An 18,162-nucleotide genomic window follows, 5' to 3' on the forward strand; every position below is an offset into this window, starting at 1 on the left:
CTGATGCTGTTCATGTCTTTCTGTATACTTTGATTGCCATGTATTACATTGTTGCAAATGTGTATGATCACCAATTGAATAGCCTATTTTAAGAAAGACTATTTTAAATTGAGAGGTGGAAAAATAAAAAGACTAGATATAATGCAAACAGCTATCTTGGATCTCAGGAGAGAACCGAAGATACACTATATTGCTGACAAGTGTATAAAATCGAGCACACGGACATGCAATCTCCATAGACAAACATTGGCAGTAGAATGGCCTTACTGAAGAGCTCAGTGACTTTCAACATGGCATCTTCATAGGATGCCACCTTTCCAACAAGTCAGTTAGTCAAATTTCTGCCCTGCTAGAGCTGCCCCGGTCAACTGTAAGTGCTGTTATTGTGAAGTGGAAACGTCTAGGAGCAACAATGGCTCAGTCTCAAAGTGGTAGGCCACACAAGCTCAGAATGGGAGCCCTGGAGCGCATAAAAATTGCCTGTCCTCGGTTGCAACACTCACTACCAAGTTCCAAACTGCCTCTGGAAGCAACGTCATCACTGTTCGGAACTGTTCGTCCGTCGGGAGCTTCATGAAATGGGTTTTCATGGCCGAGCATCGGCTAGAGTGGTGTAAAGCTCGGCGCCATTGGACTCTGGAGCAGTGGAAAAGCGTTCTCTGAAGTGATGAATCACGCTTCACCATCTGTTAGTTCGACGGACAAATCTGGGTTTTGTGGAAGCCAGGAGAATGCTACCTGCCTGAATGCATAGTGCCAACTGTAAAATTTGGTGGAGGAGGAATAATGGTCTGGGACTGTTTTTCATGATTTGGGCTAGGCCCATTAGTTCCAGTGAAGGGAAATCTTAAAGCTACAGCATACAATGACATTCTAGACGATTCTGTGTTTCCAACCGTGTGGCAAAGGTTTGGGGAAGGCCCTTTCCTGTTTCAGCATGACAATGCCCCCGTGCAAAAAGCGAGGTCCAAACAGAAGTGGTTTGTCGAGATTGTTGTGGAAGAACTTGGCTGACCTGCACAGAGCATTGACCTCAACCCTATTGAACACCTTTGGGGTGAATTGGAACGCCGACTGCGAGCCAGGCCTAGTCGCCCAAAATCTTGTGGCTGAATGGAAACAAGTCCCCGCATCAATGTTCCAACATCTAGTGGAAAGCCTTCCCAGACGAGTGGAGGCTGTTATAGCAGCAAAGGGGGGACCGACTCCATATTAATGCCCATGATTTTGGAATGAGATGTTTGACAAGCAGATGTACACATACTTTTGGTCATGTAGTTTATGTTTAAAGCTGATCTAGTTTTAGAAAAATTAACTATCCCAGTCTAAATTGCTACCACATAATATAATGCAGTGGAAACCAGCCGCCACAAGTGGGTGCTAGACTCTTATTATTGGATGTGGTGGTTGGGACAATGAGCTGCCTGCATAGCTTTGCCACACACAGCTTCGCTGACAGTAAACAAAGTATCATAAAACACAGGAGGAGAAGAAATGTCACGTTGACAATCAAATGAGTGGTTAATGAGGGGGTTAAATGCAGTGATCTGAGGTCCAGCAATTATGACTTAATGAACCCTGGGGTTAATTGTGAACAATACCCAGAAGTTGTGCTAACAAAGACATGCGTTTCCTGACTGGTAAAACTGAACGTTCTTTTTTTAAACATTTTGCTTGTTCTGGGAACGTTTATTTTTATGTTGCAGGGAGGTTCTAAGAACGTTTTACTCTGGTTCCGTGAACGTTTTCCTTGGAGGTTTTATTAACAACTTTCAGTGGATGATTCAATAAGAGTTTTAATAACACTGCTAGCTTATTTTGGGTTAACTTTTTACTCCAACCACAGATAGGACATACGGAAATTAATTTCCTTAAGCATTCATGCAACCACATTATTTTTTTTAGTGTGACAGCATCGGTGACATTCAAACCTATAATCTTCTGTTCTCTTTACATGGAATTAGTCCACTGCGGCACCGGGAGGGAGCTAGCATGTCATGTTTCTTTTACAAATACAAGCTGTTCATTTTAATATATTCAAACCATAGAGATAAATAGAGTACTCATTTTTGTATCTGTGCAATTATAGCATCTGTGACTGCATGGGGAGCACCATTGAGGCAATCTCCATTTTGAAGTCCATTTTATTCACGATTGGCTTATCCCTCCTGATGACCCAGTTGGACATGACTCCAACAGGGTCACCTGGAGGGATCACTCCAACAGGGTCACCTGGAGGGATCAGACAATGAAGTTGAAGTCTCACCCAGTTAACTACATTAAAATGGTAGAACCCCTCAATGGTGCTGCCTATGCTAATACGGCCTTTTGGCCAATAGTGGCCTCTATCATTCTCTATGATTCAAACAGACTCCATTTCAAATGAAACAAGCACTCATTAAGATCAGGTGTGGCCAATTAGTGTTTTGTTGATGCTAAGAAGGGAATGTATATGTTTTTAAATAACGTTCTTAGAAAGTTCTCTGAACGTTACTAAAGTTTTCTTGTGGTGTTTATGGAAAGTTTTCTTAACGTTCTCAGAACAATTTAAGAACATGACTTTAAATAGAACCATGAGGAAACATTATGCTGAAGTACTGAAATTGCCACAAAAGAACGTTGTTAATGTTCTTGTACCAATTTGAGAATCTGACATTAAATAGAACCATGAGGAAACCTGTTGGAAACACTATGCTTTAGTACTGAAATTCTCACAGAAGAACGTTATTTCTTAACGTTCCCTGAACTATTTTTAAACCAGTTGGAGAATGTTCCTAGAACATTACCATTTTTTTTTTTATGTAACTGTGTTTGAACTTTTAGGAAACCTTCTGTTAAAGTAATGAAATACCAAGAAATAACTTTTTTGTCAAGTTCTGTAAATTTGCTGAGAATGTTCCAAAGCCAAGCAGAGGTGAAGAATAGTATTTTAAATTCTTGTATGGAGCACTTTCGGATTATGCTAAAATGTAGACTGCTGCTGTCAACATTGGTGAAAAAATGATTGCATCGGAGCTACTAGAGTGCGGGTTTTCCTTTTCTTTCGAAGCACTTTTGGATTATAACAGAGTTTATCTCTAAATAGATGGCTCTGGGTTATACCAACTATTCTCATGTTCTATGTTTATCCCTCTGTTGTGCTGAGACTAGCTACAATTTCACAACTGACTGCCTTGTAGCTTTAGAGGAACAAATGAGAGTGGAGCATTTAGTTGTAAAGTCTTGGTTGGGCCCAAGCCCCAGTCACAGCTCCTGTGTGACATCTTAATCATGTCTGGTGCTATTAGCTTCAGAGTGAGGAAGGAGGTGCTGATGGATTTGTGCTACTGAGAAGACCATGGGGCTCGGAGGCATACACCCAAACCCTTCTACGTGCCCTCTGCCAAACGAGAGAGGCAGAGCTGCTGTTATTTTAATATCACTTGGATATTAATAGGATGGATTTATGGGACAGAATAGTGCTTGAGTTATAGATGCTAAATATTCAAGCTTTGGAAACGACCATGATTGTGCTAATTGTAGAAGTGTTGACTGTAATTGATATAAGCATTTCTGGGGAAAGTTCTGCCTTTTTACTTTCAAGTCTATGAGCTTCTCATTTTAATTTTTCCTCTCCTTCTCTCACTCGTTTACTCCTGAAAGTGTAGGGCAGGGCAGAACCTTCAACAGTTAACTAGTTGCGCCACATTTAATGTGACCTTTTCCCTGGCGCTCTATGTCTGGGGAACTTCCTTTTTCCTGTGCTGCTGCTGCTGGAAAAATTATATTCCTTTCCTTTGTGGTGAACACAAAATTAAAATAATGGCCTGTCTTTAATAATGGAGAAGCCATGGGAATGCTGCTGTGAATTTAAGTCAGGTTGTCAACTGCAGCTTTGTGTTCCAGGCTTTTAGGCACTTTTAATCTGCTGAAAATAAAATATTGAGAATACAAGAGGCCATAGTGCACTTTGTGTTTTGGAATTTAGTTTTTTATTCAATTAAGATATACATTTGTCTTTTTAAATTATTTTCTCTTGTCCAAAACAAAAAAAGATGATTGACAGAAAATATACAAAAATATAAAGAGAATGCCTCAATACCACATATACAACAGGAAAGTATTTTACAAGAACAAAATCAACCGTTAGCGAACACTAACTTTAATAATAAGAAAAACAACCAAAAACAGACCCCTAGATTTTCATCACCTCAAACGTACCAATAATGACTTCTCAGATACCTTCTGCACATCACATAAACCCACAACAATCTTTCCAGTGAAGTATCTTTCTGTGCAAGCCACTATAATACCTATGGTTCAAACCCTCAGTATTGTAAGTATTCAGAACATCTTAACCCTCAAGAAACCCTCCAAAAACCGCTGATAAAACTGCACAGCCTCTCTCCACTTTCTCTCCTTACTTTCTTCTGTCCATATTCTTGAGTGTACAAAACACACCTTTCTTTGTACATTTTCAACACCTACATTAACTACAGTTTTCATTTTTTTTAAATTGCTCAATATATCAATTAAAAGTAGGGAATACACATTTTCAATGAAATAGAGTAGAGATTTTTTTTTTTACCTGAGGTAAGATATCTGAATTCATAATACACAGTTCAACATTTACCAGGTTCCATAATCCATATGTATATAAGACAGACAAAAAGAGGTTGTGAGCCAGATCAGGCAATTCTTAATAATCTATATTACATCTGTATTATTTTCCTACATCACCTGACAACAGTATATAAATCCAAGCCACCCATTTCCTTATCCAGTATATTACAACAGTGTGCTAGAGAGAGTAGCTGTTGGGATTTTTATGGTTGTGTTTACCAGTCTGCCAAACAATCAGGACATCAGAGGTTAGAGCTGTCTAAAAACAGACAGAAATGTTCCTCAGGTTTGCCCAGCTAGTCACAGTATTAACTGGTTAGCTCTGCTCTCCCTCCTCATTGGATCCAAGTTCGGCATTTCCAACTGGCATGTTGTAGTTATGGCAGCGACAAAGATCATCTCCTTCACCAGAGGCATTCTATAACAGAAACCTTGACTGTCTGTCTGCCTGCCTGCTGTTTAAGGTGCCTGCTAAGACTCTGTTTCTGACTGGTTGTAGAAAATGGTAAGAGAATGTGATATTTTCCTTTAAAAGACCTTTGTCTATCAGACAAAAAAGGTAGATTCTAGAGTTTATGTCATGGAGATGTGGTTTGGTGTCAAAGCAAGACAGCAGAGCCGCAGAGAGGAGTTCAACATCACTGGAGGTGAAAATGCTCATGACACCCTCAGGACATGTTGTGATGAGAAATATGCACAGTTGTGAAGTAGATCTAATGCAGGAGTCCTTTTTGACAGTTCGATGAGGTTGAGACAAAGACATGACTCACTACTAGGGTGAAACCTCCTTTGATACAAAATCTTTGGTTCAATCTTTCAAATGCTAAGTATTGCATTTCTGTTTCCCCCTCTTTTCAGAATACCCACATCATTTACACAAAGGCTGCTTTTCATGAGTCTGTGTGTATTCACACATTTTCCCTTTTGAGCATTCATGAATATGTCATTTCTATAATACATATTGACAGTCAACAAGATGTGTAACATACTACCATCAAGCCTTAATTAGTCATGTTCAACTATCAGAGGTGTGTCTGGAGATGAGACGAGGCTACAGACTGGCAGCGCTTAACTCAATCAGACAAATAATGAACCATGAAGTACAGCTCTTTAAAGGCCTATGTGATTCGCTGTACTTCCCCTACAGTACCCCTAATATATTATGCAATATGACTGTGTGTGTGTGTGTGTCCATTCCATAACAGTAGGATTAGCCAGGCAGGGATCAGGTTTAGAGGTCCTCTGTATATATGATGCAAGGGCTGCTGTCCTCACTGGACTCCAGCTGGACGGTGGAGACAAACCAGCGGCGGGAGCCAGTAGCGTTGTAGTTGAGCGTGGTGCGGTAAGTGTTCTTGGCGTGTTTGGGGTACACAATGGTGGTGCTCTGGTAGTGCAGGGGCCTCTGGCGCGGCTCTAGGTATACCTGTGACTTGTAACTCCTCCAGGTGCAGTTCTGCATGGCAACAACCGTCTCGCTGTAGGACGTCACCGTTGGAACAGGAGCGCAGTACACCTGGTCCCGGTAGTGCTTGTCTGAGTCGTACTTCACCTCAGAGTTACACCTGGGGAGTAGAACGAAAGACATTGGATTAAGTATTGAAGTACCGAAGTACTTTGAAGGGCAAACATGAAGTAACAGATTAAGCAGTAATTGGTATAGAAGCTGATCACTAGATGGCACTATTAAGTAGGGCTGACACAATTACTGTGTAACAGACGGTTATGGATGAAGACTATCATTATTTTTGGGGGGAGGAGCGATCAACTGACTAAAGACCAGAAGGCCGGGCATTCGTGTGGCAATTTGACTTGTAAACTCATAGGTACACTTGCAATCGCTGCCTGGTATTGTGATGTTAACTGATGTGGCTCATGCAATGGAATGTTTTTTTGTAATGTCAGTTGAGATGAATCAACAAATTTGGGTACACTTCCTTCTTTTACTTCCTACTTTCAATGGTCGCCAGTCCACCCATTATGCCATCATTGACTTAAATGGAGACACTTGTTCTATTCATTCTATTTCTATGGCAGCACATGCAGTCAGGAGCGAAGGATAAAATGTACTGTATGTCAAAATGTATATACACAGTACCAGTCAAAAGTTTGGACACACCTAATCATTCAAGGGTTTTTCTTTATTTTTACTGTTTTCTACATTCTAGAATAATAGTGAAGACATCAAAACTATGAAATAACACATATGTAATTATGTAGTAACCAAAAGTAACTACCTCATGAAGCTGGTTGAGAGAATGCCAAGAGTGTGCAAAGCTGTCATCAAGGCAAAGGGTGGCTACTTTGAAGAATATAAATATATTTTGAGTTGTTTAACACTTTTTTGGTTACAATATGATTCCATATGTGTTATTTTATAGTTTTGATATCTTCACTATTATTCTAGAATGTGGATAATAGTAAAAATAAAGAAAACCCTTAAATGAGTAGGTGTGTCCAAACTTTTGACTGGTACTGTATATAGATATTATTTTTAAGAAATGCTATTTGAACGGTTATTACGGTGAACATGGTCATTTGGCTGGCCAATTACCATCATCCAAAATTCCATGACTGTCACAGCCCTACTATTAATAGCAACCCATTCTGTATGTAGTTTGGTGAAGGGTCACTCACTTGATCTCTGTTTCAGGTTTTGGGTTGACCTCGATGCTCTCCCCAAAGAACACAGGGTACATGCGTGCCCTCGGGTCCGTCCCCGTTGAGTTCAGGAGAAGGTAGGGCAGCTAGGGGAGGATAGAGGTATGAGGTTAGGCAGGCCATTCATATAAATCCATCACTTTATCCCGTTAATGTATAAAAACGAACATACTGGTGGTGAAGGGAAGTGAGCTGGCAAGTGAGGGAAGTGAGCTGGCAGAATCGATTCTCAGGCAAGAGTAGGTGTCATCACAGACTGTCCTGCGAGATCACACTACTAGTGCTCTCTACCTAATACAGAGAACAGTTTCTTTGGCTGGCAAAGATGCAGGCTCTGAATCCACCTATAACAGGACAGGAACTCACAAGAGGAGTCCTGTGTTATCTCCCACAGCATTCACACAATACAGCTACAATAGATGAACACAGCCTGTCTAGAAAGAGGAAATGGGGATGTATGTCTACACAACAAGTAGCAAACAGAACACCACTACTTTTTTCATTCACATAATTACATAGTGGGACAAGGCCATATGAATTGTTACAGTAGCTGTCAATCTCTTTTAACTGAGCCCCCAAGCAGCCTAGTGGTATGCTTCTGAAAGAACTGAAAAAGCCAGCCAGCATGTCTGCCTGTTGTGTAGCTGAGGGGGCTAGTTGAGAGTGACCCTCCACCTCTTTGTGTCCTGAACCTGGGCAACGTCACTGCTCCACCTGCTCAAGCCATTAGAACCGCTCTGCTGCCTCCACTAAATCAACCCCACAGAGAGCCACCAGTCCAGACACCCAGCCCAGCCAAGAGCAGACAAGGCTGACCAGGACAGGAGAGAGGCTACTGTCTGTCTGTCTATCTGTCTGCACTACACAACAAACCCTGTCCCAGAGAGATCACATACATCCTTCGGTTAATTTGATTTCAATTGACTGTAAATGAATGAAGCCTTGTAGTCAGTGTTGTCAACCTTATGGTACGTACTGTATGCATCTCATCAGAGTATGTAGCCTAGTGGCTAGAGCGGCAGGTAGCCTAGTGGTTAGAGTGTTGGGCCAGTAACTGAAAGGCTGCTGGATCGAATCCCTGAGCTAACAAGGTAAAAATCTGTCGTTCTGCCTCCCAGTAGGTCTTCATTGTAAATAAGAATTGGAACTTAACTGACTTGCCTAGTTAAATAAAGGTTTAAAAAAATATATCACGTACGGCTGAGTCTGACAAACGGGTTAGACCATGTCATCAGAGAGTGAAATACTGTCTAGTCTGAACCAGACTTGGTTTACCTGTTACACCCAGCATTCTGACTGAGAAAGACCCTATGAGAAGGCCTCTGCATAGGGACTCTGCTGTCCTGTCCCACCGTCCCTCTAGAGACCAATAAAGTCATAGGCACAAACCCCTACACTGTAGCTACTGCTTCTGGAACCAATTAGCAAATTCTAAATCCTTTGCCAAGTCTATACAGTGCTGCTGTCTTAGCCCAGAGGCACGCACGGATGACATCTAGTCATAATGCCATCCAGACAATATGTTTTATTGTGAGTCCAAGACGTCCAACTAACACTTTTTTTTTGTAATTACAGGATCTCTCCAAACACAAACTTCCTGGATCAGCTATATCATTCTGTTCCCACCAGCTCTCTTTCTCTCCCTCTCTTTCTCTCCCTCTCTTTCTCTCTCTGTCATTACAAAGTGTAGATCGAGGAAAGTTGTCACATGTTAAGGTTTGGCTGCACATGTCTCTCCAAACCCATACAATTGCTCTTGGGACAGGTCAGAACAGGCCAAGGGCACAGCAGAGTTGCCACTCAAATCACTGTGCAGCACACAGCTTGTTTTACCCAAACCCCCTAATCGGAACCGGACAAAACCTCACTCTGTAGGCTGTACTGTACCCCAGCTTGCAACTTCAACTCTGCTGAGTATATCACTCTCACTCAGATGAGAGCTAGTGTAACCAATAACCATGCCACCCTCATTGCTGTTAATCCCTGTCAATCTACCTTCATCTGCAAAGTCATTAATTTTCCACTGTGTGCTGCTGGCATCATCATATTAAACGAGTGTGATTGGCATGTCTTCTGTGCTCTGGCAGGAACAACACCCTCGCTGTTTTTCCAGGGGAATGAATATGTTGGCAGCCTTTGAAAGTGTAAACACTTGTGAATGGTAGGTGGGCTCCAGGCTAGGAGCTCCTCCATCTACAGTAGGGATTAACATTGGCAACCAGAATCGCGGGACTGTCCCGGGACCACTCTTCACATTTCCCGAAAGAAATGTAATGACAAGGGAAATTAAATGTTCACCTAATGTCGCACTACAGCATTTCCACAAAACACACACATAGCACATTATCCAAACAGGTTGTCACATGGAAGCCTTTAGCCTAGCATATATACTTCACACAAAGTCGCCATAAATTGAAAGCACACGCATAATTGACATTGCTGGACTGCACACAAGACCCGAATGCAGTTTAGAGTTCTCATTAGAACTGAAAATGTGATCCCGGTCCTACCCAAGCCCGGTGAGCTGAAGCCCAGGCCTGGTCCAACATAACAGAAATGAAATGAGACCGAACCCCCCAAAAAAGCCAGATTTTTTAGAAAACAGTAAGCTATATTGATTTATACTGTAGAGTAGAGACAAGGAAACAGCCGTTGGGACTAGAAAAAGCGGTGAGAAAAACTCAGTTTAGTTCTGATCAACTAGTTATGAAAATATTGGAATAAAGTAGGCTATTACAATTGAGGGCATGTATCAAATTCTTGCTTATACTGAAACTTCGAAAGTCATATCCAACCGTTATATGAATTCTTAGCAATAGTCGTGTGTGGTCACCTACATTATAATTTCAGTACCGTTTTGATTGGGACAGCGCCATCGAGCTGTTTTGAGACAAACCGTGGGGACTCTTGTAGATACATCAATCAATGTCACATTTTAGTTTTCACTGATCTCCGTTTGGATATTTGGGAACAATTAGGCTGGGGACATGTTAGCTAAATTGAGATGAGTGCTAATGATACTCTTTATTCTAGTTTGCTCATATATTAGTTGATCAGAACATTTTACTAGCATGTTATCGGCCAACACGTGGATTTTGCTCTTCTCTCGTGTAGGAGCCTGTCCAACTCCCGACCAAAACCATGTGACTTGTCTGATAATCAATCATTGTGATTTTGCTTCACTGAATCTCTGTCTGTATATTTGGTTAATTGAACTCTAGCTGGACCAGTGGAAGTGGTAGCTCATGTATTCGTTTGCTCATCTATCACTGACTAGAAACATTTAGCATGCAATAATGTAACCTACATCAATAGTATCATTTATCTATTGACTCGAGTAGTAGTCTTATATAGCCTTATGTGGAGCTATTTTCCTATCGTCACAATCCCACTGAAACCCCAAATCCTGACTACTTCTCGCATGAAAATTACTAACTTTATATTGTAATCCATAGGTAGCATTATCAAAGCACGTCTCGCCTATGTAGCCTATGTGAAAATAGGCCTATCACATTTCCCCCACTTCTTTGCGTTGTCTCGTATTGCTGCCCATATGAGAGCTTTGGTAGAGAATGTGTGATCACCAAACGGTATGAGAGTAGATATATTTTTTTTTAGTTGGTCCCCGTTAAGATACCTTGATATTTAAACAATGTCCTCTCTTCATGCCCCCGTTATTTATGAGCTGATCTGTATAATTATTAACTCGATTTTGACAAATAGGAGATATTCTGTCATTCGTTGGAGGTTATCTAGCAAGCTTGGTCATTTGACTTTTATTTGACTGCGGTTACAAAGTTTGTATGTTTCGATAACGCTATAGCCTACTCCGGGTGCGCTCTGTGAGTCCCGAGCGTGCCCTTTGTCCATATGCAGTAGCCTAGGCCTACTGCTGAAAGGCGCTGAATTAATTTAGGAACATGATAACGCTCGGGAATTTATGAACGGCCTGTTTCGCAATTCACAACAATGTCATTGGCGATCAAAGTTACACTATCGTTACCATCAGTTTCACTTGCTGTGAAATATTTACATAGTGGCGCAGCCAAGCCGGCAATGTGGCGCAGTGCCAATCTTATTTTGCGAGAACCCTGGCATAGTAACCATATATTGGCTTTAAATGGGCACTTCCAATTTTTGTGGTATTTCCCGGGACTTTCGGGATAAATATAAATTATTACCCGTATTGAAATTTAGTAGATCTTCGGGAAAATGTTCATCCCTAATCTACAGTACCCAGGCAGCTGGACACATACGGAACTCATTCTCCCGGAAGCACTTCTCCACCCACCTAGTCGACCTGGTGTGCAGCTAAGCATAAAACCACATACAGTACAATACACACTCAGACAAAGAGCAACTCTCTCACACACTCGAGGTAGATCACGAGAACATGGAGTAAGGAAAAACACTGCCCATCATCATCACACAGTAAACTTCTGACTGAGTATAGTAGATGTCCTCAAACTCTAGCATCACTATCAATATCAACACTAAAGCTGGAATAAGCACCTGATGACTCACAACACGAGTCTCCTTTCTGTCCTATATACTAATGCAGGGATATTTATAGTGCTGACTGAGCTCCTTGACTGGGCCAGAACACAGACTGGTGAGAGGTACTCTCAGCCTCCCCCCATATGAAGCTATAACAGTGTAATAAACCATTTAATAACCAGAATATAAAGCAGGAGTTTGACTGTGATACAAATAAATGTCTATCCAAGGGGATACTGTTGAACCTGCTCACCCCTCCATTGACAACCTCCTTTCATCTGATATGCTGCTTGTCAAGTTTTCTGCAAGTGCATGCATGTCTGCCTACTGCCAGTGCCAAGCATGCACATACGGTATATAAAAGAAAATCACTTAAACTCCCCCCAAAAAATGCTTTGCCAGCCTTTTCTAATGGAAGATATATATTTTTTCCATACATATGCAATCCCATTAAAGGTATTGGAACCACAAGCAGAATCAGCCCCAATCAAAGCTTATGTTTGAAGGGAAACCACGCAGGGGAGTTCCACCAGTCCCCACATCCAGGGGATTAGGACCATATCTCTCCCTTTCAGGCCTCAACAAACCAGTGTCACGCAACTCCCATCTACTGTATTGTACTGTATGTGCAGTTGGCTGCTGGCTTCCCTCTAAAAGCACACATAAATGCCATCTAGACCTGTATGAACATGTTCCCTTCATAGCTAAATTAGGAGTGCCTTGGTAACCATTTTTTAAATATAAATGACCTTTGTTCCTCAGTGGGATTACTACACTTCACTCAAATCATAGCAAACGATTGATACAACTTATTATTTCTAACCAACATTACACAAATTGCATTTCTTGATCAAATAATAATACATCAAAAGTGTGTCCTCTCCCAGGTGTGAGGCACTATTCACACTGTCTATTTATTGGGGATTTCATGCCGAAGCATGTGCCTGTATGGGCTGTCTGGTTTCCAAGCTGGCATTGGCTGCAGTGAAAGGGTAAAGCCAGGTTATAGTGTAATATTCTGCACGAGCAGCAGCATGGTCGACTAGAGGGCATTAACCTGAGAGTTGTCAGTAATGGAGACCACAACAGACCCAAGGAACTAATCAGATATAATCACAATCACACTCTGTTTTGTCCCCTCACCCATTTCCATTGCTACCACCACACACACTCACAAGGTTAAAGTGTTTACACATTGACCTAGAGTTCTGTTTGTTTCTATGGGTCACTTCAACTCTGGACTGCCAATGAACTTGCAAACTATTCCATCACGAATGGGACAGACAGAGAGAGATGTTTGACATCCGCTGTGACTCTCTTGTAACATTCCTCATTGACTCTTAAGTATGGTTAAATATTCACTCAAGAGGCAAGAACATATCAAAACAATTGGAAATAACCCAGATTGATGCTTATCCCTTTCATGGAACATTAACAGAGTGGGTGTTTTGGACACTGCTTCTCTTGGGGTTTCTGCAGTGAAAAGTTAATTATTACAAATGACAAAATCACCACAAACAATTGAATCCATTTTAACACAGAAATGAGAGAAAGCTAGACCATTGGTTCTATTTCATCCAGTCCTATAGGCTACAAGTATTATAACACATACTACCTACAAGTATTATAACACATACTACCTACAAGTATTATAACACATACTACCTACAAGTATTATAACACATACTACCTACAAGTATTATAACACATACTACCTACAAGTATTATAACACATACTACATACAAGTATTATAACACATAATACCTACAAGTATTATAACACATACTACCTACAAGTATTATAACACATACTACCTACAAGTATTATAACACATAATACCTACAAGTATTATAACACATACTACATACAAGTATTATAACACATACTACCTACAAGTATTATAACACATAATACCTACAAGTATTATAACACATACTACATACAAGTATTATAACACATACTACCTACAAGTATTATAACACATAATACCTACAAGTATTATAACACATACTACATACAAGTATTATAACACATAATACCTACAAGTATTATAACACATACTACCTACAAGTATTATAACACATAATACCTACAAGTATTATAACACATAATACCTACAAGTATTATAACACATAATACCTACAAGTATTATAACACATAATACCTACAAGTATTATAACACATAATACCTACAAGTATTATAACACATAACACTTGTAGCCTATAGGACTGGGTGATCAGATCCTAGATGTTTGATCTGAGGCCTATCAATAATTTATCCATAAACTTGTTTATTATTGTTTGAGATTAATGATCCTGAATCCAAGCAATCATCAAGACATGTCAGAATTCATTCAACTATATGATTTCTAATGATAAGACTGAATCAGAACATGTCTAGGCCTATGCGCTGCACCAGTGAAATTCCAAAAGTAAGAGGAAAACCAGATGTTTAGGAGTAAGAAATGTGCAAATTCATGTATCTGTTCAAAACAAAACAGTTTACATACTACCATGACGGACACATGGTGTAACAATACAGTCAATCGGAGGGTACATAGCTGCAATTCCTTCTGGTCTTGCTCAAACAATTTCAGTTTTATTTATTTATTCAGAATTGCGCACTTGTTGCGCACAATGCGCAGAGCCAGCGCCACTTGTAAGCTATCAAAACACATTATCAAATGTTGCTTACCAGTTTGCCTTCTTTGCTCTCCTTTTTATAGTATCCATGGTTCTCGACTAGCGTCGTACAACTCCCGGAGCGCGACTCGAGCAGACCGGGGGACAGCGAATAGAAGGGCGGACTTGGACTCGGAGGGAGTCCCGAATCCGGACTGTCAAGCAGTCCCTCCCGATTCTTTCCTTTCAGACTGTCATCCATAGCTTGTAAATGTAGATGCCCCACCATTTCTGGGAGAGCTCAAAACAAAAACCAGGCAAAGTCACTCAAGGCGATGACGAGCCAACCAATTTTCTTGAAAGACTGCAACCCAAAATGCGCACAAATCCCGTCATTCGGAGATGGGCAATCCCTGTTCAAATTCTTCATTCAAAACAGATTTCTAAAATAACACATTTGAAAATAATATTAGAATATTGTCATTACATTATAAAACCATAACTTCCATTTGCCACACACTAATCGCACGCTGTGCCAGTGGGCTATAGCCCAAATTCACAAACCTTTGATTTGTTATTATAGCCTAACAGTTTTATCTCCATCAGACGGTCGGTAAACAGTATGTCATCCCAAACAAATACTCTCAAATAATAAATAATTGACAAGCAAGAAACTGAAAGCAAATTCCAGAAACTCCCTGACAACTAACCAGAAATTATATTGTCGTTATATTCTCGATTCAAATACGTTCCAGAAAGCAATGGAAGTCATATAAAACAATATGACTTTATCCCACTGTAACGCAGCAGTCTATCTGGCAGCTACAAGCCGACTGTCTGCTCTGCGCGGAACTGAACAGCCGGATCTCGGAGAGGTCCCTCTTCAATGTGCCTGCCAGCTTTTTTTGCACCTGGAGCCAATCCAGCCCTGATGATCTGGATCAGTTCCAGGCACAGTCGACAGGGCGAGCACGTCCGCACTGCTCCTCCCAGGTTAGTTGGGGCTCTGTGACTGATACAACACTATTATAATATATATATATATTAAATGTAACCTTTATTTAACTAGGCAAGTCAGTTAAGAACAAATTCTTATTTACAATGACGGCCTACCGGGGAACAGCGGGTTAACTGCCTTGTTCAGGGGCAGAACGACAGATTTTTACCTTGTCAGCTCGGGGATTCGATCCAACCTTTCGGTTACTGGCCCAACGCTCTAACCACTAGGCTACCTGCCGCCCTACAATACTTTATTATAAAATGGGTGGTTCGAGCCCTGAATGCTGATTGTTTGACAGCCGTAGTATATCAGACCGTATACCACGGGTATGACAAAACATTTATTTTTACTGCTCTAATTACGTTGGTAACCAGTTTATAATAGCAATAAGGCACCTCGGGGTTTGTGGTATATGGCCAATATACCATGGCTAAGGGCTGTATCCAGGCACTCTGCGAAGCGTCGTGCATAGTATATTGGTATACCACACCACCTCGTGCATTATTGCTTAATAACTCAGAAAGTCAGGGAAAGTGGGAGTATTGTGAGTGTAGCTATACAAAAGAGAGATAATGTGTTGAATGAATAGCATATATGCTACAATAAGCCATGGAATTTACTACAAAAAAATAATTGATCTTTTAATTTGGCTCAAATCAATTGTGTTATGTTAACTTCATGCCTTTAAAATGTATAATGAACTGTCATTGTGAAAACTCTTGTGACAATCTAATGTACACTGAGTCTATACAACATTATGAACTCTTTCCATGACATAGACTGACCAGGTGAATCTGGGTGAAAGCTATGATCCCTTATTTATGTCACTTGTTAAATCCACTTCAATCAGTGTAGATGAAGGGGAGGAGACAGGTTAAAGATGGATTTTTAAGCCTTGAGACAATTGAGACATGGATTGTGTATGTGTGCCATTCAGAAGGTGAATGAGCAAGACAAAAGATTTAAGTGCCTTATGGTAGTAGGTGCCACGCATACTGGTTTGTGTCAAGAACTGTGAAGCTGCTGGGTTTTTCATGCTCAACAGTTTCCCGTGTGTATCAAGAATGGCCCACCACCCAAAGGACATCCAGACAACTTGACACAACTGTGGGAAGTGTTGGAGACAACAAGGGCCAGCATCCCTGTGGAATGCTTTCGACACCTTGTCAAGTCCCGAAGAATTGAGGCTGTTCTGAGGGCCCAAGGTGTTTTTAATGCTTTGTACACTCAATGTATAGGTCATTTTGGTTTTTCGTTAGGCTGTTGTTGTTATTATACAGTACATTATATACTATACCATACGTTTTTGTGTTCTGTTGCTGTTCTCTATTACTGTGGAGCAAATATCAAGAATGCCATTAAACACTGTCAGGTCCCCTAGACTCAGATTAGAGGAGGGGAGTGTATATTATTCAATGGAAATGCCTATCCACTCTTTTCACAGACGTATGGAGATAGATTAGTGCCACAATGATTGTAAATACACAGTGTACAAGTCACAAATGTATAGCAGCAGCATGATGAGATTGGACTCTGTAGGCCTATAGACGGGTGGAAATGAAGAAACAGCACAAAGGTATTTAGTGGAGTAATAAGCACTGTATTTGTATGATGACATTGATAAAATCAATGTCTCAACAGTAATGCTAGTCCTTTGGAAACATTTAGTGTTCAGTTTGAATATGCTTTCGCATTTAGCATCTTATGCCAGCACCTGACAGTTTGACACAACCTATTTTCTCTTCAAATTGTGTGTGTGTATTTGTGTATTTGTGTGTGTGTGTGTGTGTGTGTGTGTGTGTGTGTGTGTGTGTGTGTGTGTGTGTGTGTGTGTGTGTGTGTGTGTGTGTGTGTGTGTGTGTGTGTGTGTGTGTGTGTGTGTGTGTGTGTGTGTGTGTGTGTGTGTGTGTGTGTGTGTGTAAAAATGTCTTGCCCAGTATATTTCAGGACTGGGTGGGGACAGGGTGGGAATGCTGTATGACTCCCAGTAACTATATGAGTATGGAGCTACAGCAGACCCGAGCTCAGTCTAACCGACAGGATAGTCATCACAGCCCAGCAGGATGAAGAATGGAACCCTTGTTGAAGGTTCCCCAGTTACTCTTACCAACATCAACCCTGCCAAGAGGGAAATCAGAGCACAAATACACAATGCTGCAGAGGAGGGAGTGTGTGTCTGGGGAAGTTGATTGAGTCTTTGATGGTTCAGCAGCTCTCCATGGTAATTACAGCAGATGCCCAGGAAATCATGAATTATGTTTTTTAGGTCCTTATAAAACTATCATAAATCTATTCTTTGCTTTGTTGTCTAAGATCTATAATGTGTAATTAATTTAATGCATTTTAAGCTTGCACACATGTTATCTTGTTTTCTTATGGCTGTTTTCATCTTAGTGTTATTGTGATGGAGTGGAGCTGTGGCAGGAAGTGTGGGCTGTGCTGTGGGAGTAGTCAGGAGTTCACTGTGGCAGGAAGTGTGGGCTGTGCTGTGGGAGTAGTCAGGAGTTCACTGTGGCAGGAAGTGTGGGCTGTGCTGTGGGAGTAGTCAGGAGTTCACTGTGGCAGGAAGTGTGGGCTGTGCTGTGGGAGTAGTCAGGAGTTCACTGTGGCAGGAAGTGTGGGCTGTGCTGTGGGAGTAGTCAGGAGTTCACTGTGGCAGGAAGTGTGGGCTGTGCTGTGGGAGTAGTCAGAAGTTCACTGTGGCAGGAAGTGTGGGCTGTGCTGTGGGAGTAGTCAGGAGTTCACTGTGGCAGGAAGTGTGGGCTGTGCTGTGGGAGTA

At 41.1% G+C, this 18,162-nt stretch overlaps 1 protein-coding gene across 4 annotated transcripts; it reads right to left on the reverse strand.

The window, feature by feature from the left end:
• Window positions 1-3,943: 3,943 nt before the first annotated feature.
• rflna (refilin A) lies at window positions 3,944-15,286 on the reverse strand. Of its 4 annotated transcripts, none has more exons than XM_071403435.1 (4): window positions 15,094-15,286; window positions 14,457-14,683; window positions 7,240-7,349; window positions 3,944-6,167 (listed from the first exon to the last, which is right to left on the reverse strand). In XM_071403435.1, the coding sequence occupies exons 2-4, from the start codon at window positions 14,670-14,672 to the stop codon at window positions 5,834-5,836; spliced, it is 660 nt and encodes a 219-aa protein (XP_071259536.1). In that variant the 5' UTR covers window positions 14,673-14,683; window positions 15,094-15,286; the 3' UTR covers window positions 3,944-5,833. The 4 variants fall into 4 exon arrangements, with proteins under 4 accessions (XP_071259536.1, XP_071259535.1, XP_071259534.1 ...); XM_071403434.1 differs by having other exon boundaries at window positions 14,948-15,286; XM_071403433.1 differs by having other exon boundaries at window positions 14,457-14,826; window positions 15,094-15,284.
• Window positions 15,287-18,162: the final 2,876 nt, after the last annotated feature.

Source organism: Salvelinus alpinus, chromosome 5 (assembly GCF_045679555.1).
Source record: "Salvelinus alpinus chromosome 5, SLU_Salpinus.1, whole genome shotgun sequence".
Lineage (NCBI taxonomy): Eukaryota > Metazoa > Chordata > Actinopteri > Salmoniformes > Salmonidae > Salvelinus > Salvelinus alpinus.

Coding starts and splice junctions, on each gene's coding strand:
- rflna (XM_071403435.1), bottom strand. CDS start 14,672: ATGGTGGGGCATCTACATTTACAAGCTATGGATGACAGTCTGAAAGGA. Junction 7,350..14,456: donor AGAGCAAAGAAGGCAAACTG/GTAAGCAACATT, acceptor ATCCTCCCCTAG/CTGCCCTACCTTCTCCTGAA. Junction 6,168..7,239: donor AAACCTGAAACAGAGATCAA/GTGAGTGACCCT, acceptor TCTACTCCCCAG/GTGTAACTCTGAGGTGAAGT.